The 2,871-nt window shown below is 42.9% G+C and overlaps 1 protein-coding gene across 1 annotated transcript in view; it reads left to right on the forward strand.

Moving 5' to 3' along the window:
- Nucleotides 1-422: 422 nt before the first annotated feature.
- The window catches only part of LOC126992577 (allatostatin-A receptor-like), an 8,467-nt gene continuing 6,018 nt past the window's right edge, over nucleotides 423-2,871 (forward strand). The window contains exons 1-2 of the mRNA XM_050851386.1: nucleotides 423-796; nucleotides 2,620-2,825. Coding sequence (XP_050707343.1) covers nucleotides 431-796; nucleotides 2,620-2,825 — 572 coding nt within the window. The 5' untranslated portion in view covers nucleotides 423-430. The remainder of the gene's footprint in view (nucleotides 797-2,619; nucleotides 2,826-2,871) is intronic.

Here is a 2,871-nt window from a genome sequence, read left to right on the forward strand (position 1 = left end):
TCCTTGAACTTAATTTTAACTAGAGTAGAAAAGCAACGTTTTGGAGCCATCTGATTAGTGTAGATTCACTTAGGTTTAAGGACAGACCACCTAGTCTGGACCATGGGGTCTGTGTGGTCTGATTTTCTATGTAATTCTATGTAACACTCTCTCTCTCTCTCTCTCTCTCTCTCTCTCTCTCTCTCTCTCTCTCTCTCTCTCTCTCTCTCTCTCTCTCTCTCTCTCTCTCTCTCTCTCTCTCTCTCTCTCTCTCTCTCTCTCTCTCTCTCTCTCTCTCTCTCTCTCTCTCTCACACACACACACACACACACACACACACATGTTCATTCCCAGCTTCTATCCCCATCCCAGCTTCTATCCCCATACCCTTAACTTCAATCTTATATAGGAGTATCTCATCTTCATACCCCCCCCAAAAAATCCTTCTTTTATGAACTGTTTCCACCTAAATTATTCCTCTTTTTTGTCCCATTTTTCTACTCCCTTATTCTTCACCTCTTACCCACTCCTGCTTCTCCCTCATTCTCTTCTCTCGCCTTCGTACCGTATCTTTAACTCTCCTTCGCATTCTTCACCTTTGGATCTCTCACTGGCCAACTTTTACACTCTCTCTCTCTCCCTATCAGTACGCACGGAGGCAAACGCTCTGTACGCCATCTGCTGCTGCTGGGTGCTCATTCTCACCTCCTGCATCCCGCTGTACCTGTGCCACGGGATCAAGAAGCAGAATTATGACGGGAAGGTGTACATCCATTGTGGCTTTCTCGATGAAGATTATAACCACATGGCTTTCCACGTGAGTTGAGAACGCATATATTTTTCCGTGTTTTGAGGGTTTGTTCTTCCTGCCTGTCTATTTATTATTTTCTGCATGTTTGTCTGTCAGCTGCTCGTGTTATCTCATTGTCCGTGACCTCTATTCCACCTTCCCCTCCCTGTTTTGACGTGTAAGTTCAATGTTTTAATTTTTCTGCTACATAAGTGTGTGTGTGAGTGGGGGGGGGGGGGGGTGTCTGGCTCTCCGTTTATCATTGTCTGCGTGTCTCCCTGTCTGTCTGTTTGTCTTTCATCCTCCCCTTATGAATTCTGCTTGCGTTACTTCATTCTCCGTGACCTTCATTTCTCCTGACCCGTTTTCACACAAGAGTTCAGAATGTTTCTCTTCCGTGATTTAAGCGTGTTGTTTTTCGATCTGTCTCTTTACCTGTTAGCGTGTCTGTCTGTCTGTCTGTCTCACCTTTGTCTTATCATATTTGCTTCTGTTATCTTGTTTTCCACGACCTTCACTCCTCTTAACTTCCTCATCATCTGTATTTACAAGCGAGTTCAGAACGTTTTTTTTTTTCGTGATCTGTTTTTTTTTTCTATGTCTATTTACCGTATGTATGTTTGTCTGTTTGTTTGTCTTCCACCACTGTCTTGTCATTAATGCTTGTTCTGTCTTGTTCTCCACGACCTCCACTCCTTACCCGTTTTTCTTCACTTTCTTGCCTCTACCCAATAATATCACCCCCTTATTTTTGCCTATATATTTTCCCTTTCTTGTTCATAATCATTATAGGGTCTTTGTATATTCATTATCGTTATGGCTTGTCTGCGTGTCATATTCAAGATTTTTCTGTCTTCAAAGAATTTTCGTGTTATATATTGACATATTTGTATCGGATATCTCAGTATTCCTTTTTCCTTATTCTCTCTGACCTGCAATAAGAATCCCTGCACAGTTCTATTCCTTTTCCTCCGAGACGCTAATAAGAACCGACCTTCCGGGAACTCTGATCATAAATAGGATCACATTTTTTACCACAATATTTTCGCATTTTACATTATCCACTATTCGAATTATTTTTCCACACCAAAAAACATTCTTTATTCAGTTCTATCATGCTCTGCGCACATCATTTGGAATACCAATTTCTGTGTCGTCTCAAAAGATGCGTTTCCTAAATAGAGTCTACCTATTCTTGCACCCGGCGGCCTCATACTTATACCCCGTTCCGTCACTTTTCTATATAAAATATCAACGGCACCCTTCTTCCTCACAGCACCATGATATTTCCTCAATACACAGAATCGTTAGGATACTCATTTCCATTACTTAGCGAGGTAGTAATGGCTGCCTTCCTCCTCACAACTTTTCCTACACAATTTCTTACTTCCGCACAATAATTCCGTCACCCTCTATTACAGTTCCGTAAACCCTGATTCGAAGTAATGATCATTTCCATTACGCTCTCAGATATTAGTCGATGCCTTCCTCTCCGCAATCTTTATTACCCCACTTTATCTTGCGTCTATAGATAAGTTGCTTTTCTCCCTTGCACTTTATCCAAAATATTAGTTATACTGAGAACCATATTCTCAATCATGTTGGGACTAACACACCCACATTTGATAAGGCTTTTCGTGGAGGTTGTGGGTATTTTCATGGGTAGTTTTAAGAGCCTAGCGAACGAAAAACAGTAATGAAAAGCCGACTGATTTCCTTTGTGGACTTTAGAAACAGTTACTGGACAACCGAAACCGTCAGAGAAAAATGGCCTGAGATTTATCACTTTCCCATATATACTCTTCCTTTCTTCCCGTAAATAATTGCCTGATTTCTCCTTGTCTTTGCAGATCGGCTTCATCACCACCATGTACTTCGTGCCCCTCGCAGTGATCGTGGTGTTGTACCTCATGATCCTGAACCGCCTGTGGTACGGAGTGGTGCCGGGGGGAAGCCGCAGCGCCGAGAGTGTGCGGGGCAAAAAACGAGTGACGAGGATGGTGGTGATTGTGGTGGTCACCTTTATTGTGTGCTGGTTCCCTATACAGGTGTGTGTGTGGGGGGGGGGGGGGGGGGGATTGGATGAAGGGATGTAAAGTGGA

Source organism: Eriocheir sinensis, unplaced genomic scaffold, assembly GCF_024679095.1.
Source record: "Eriocheir sinensis breed Jianghai 21 unplaced genomic scaffold, ASM2467909v1 Scaffold490, whole genome shotgun sequence".
NCBI lineage: Eukaryota > Metazoa > Arthropoda > Malacostraca > Decapoda > Varunidae > Eriocheir > Eriocheir sinensis.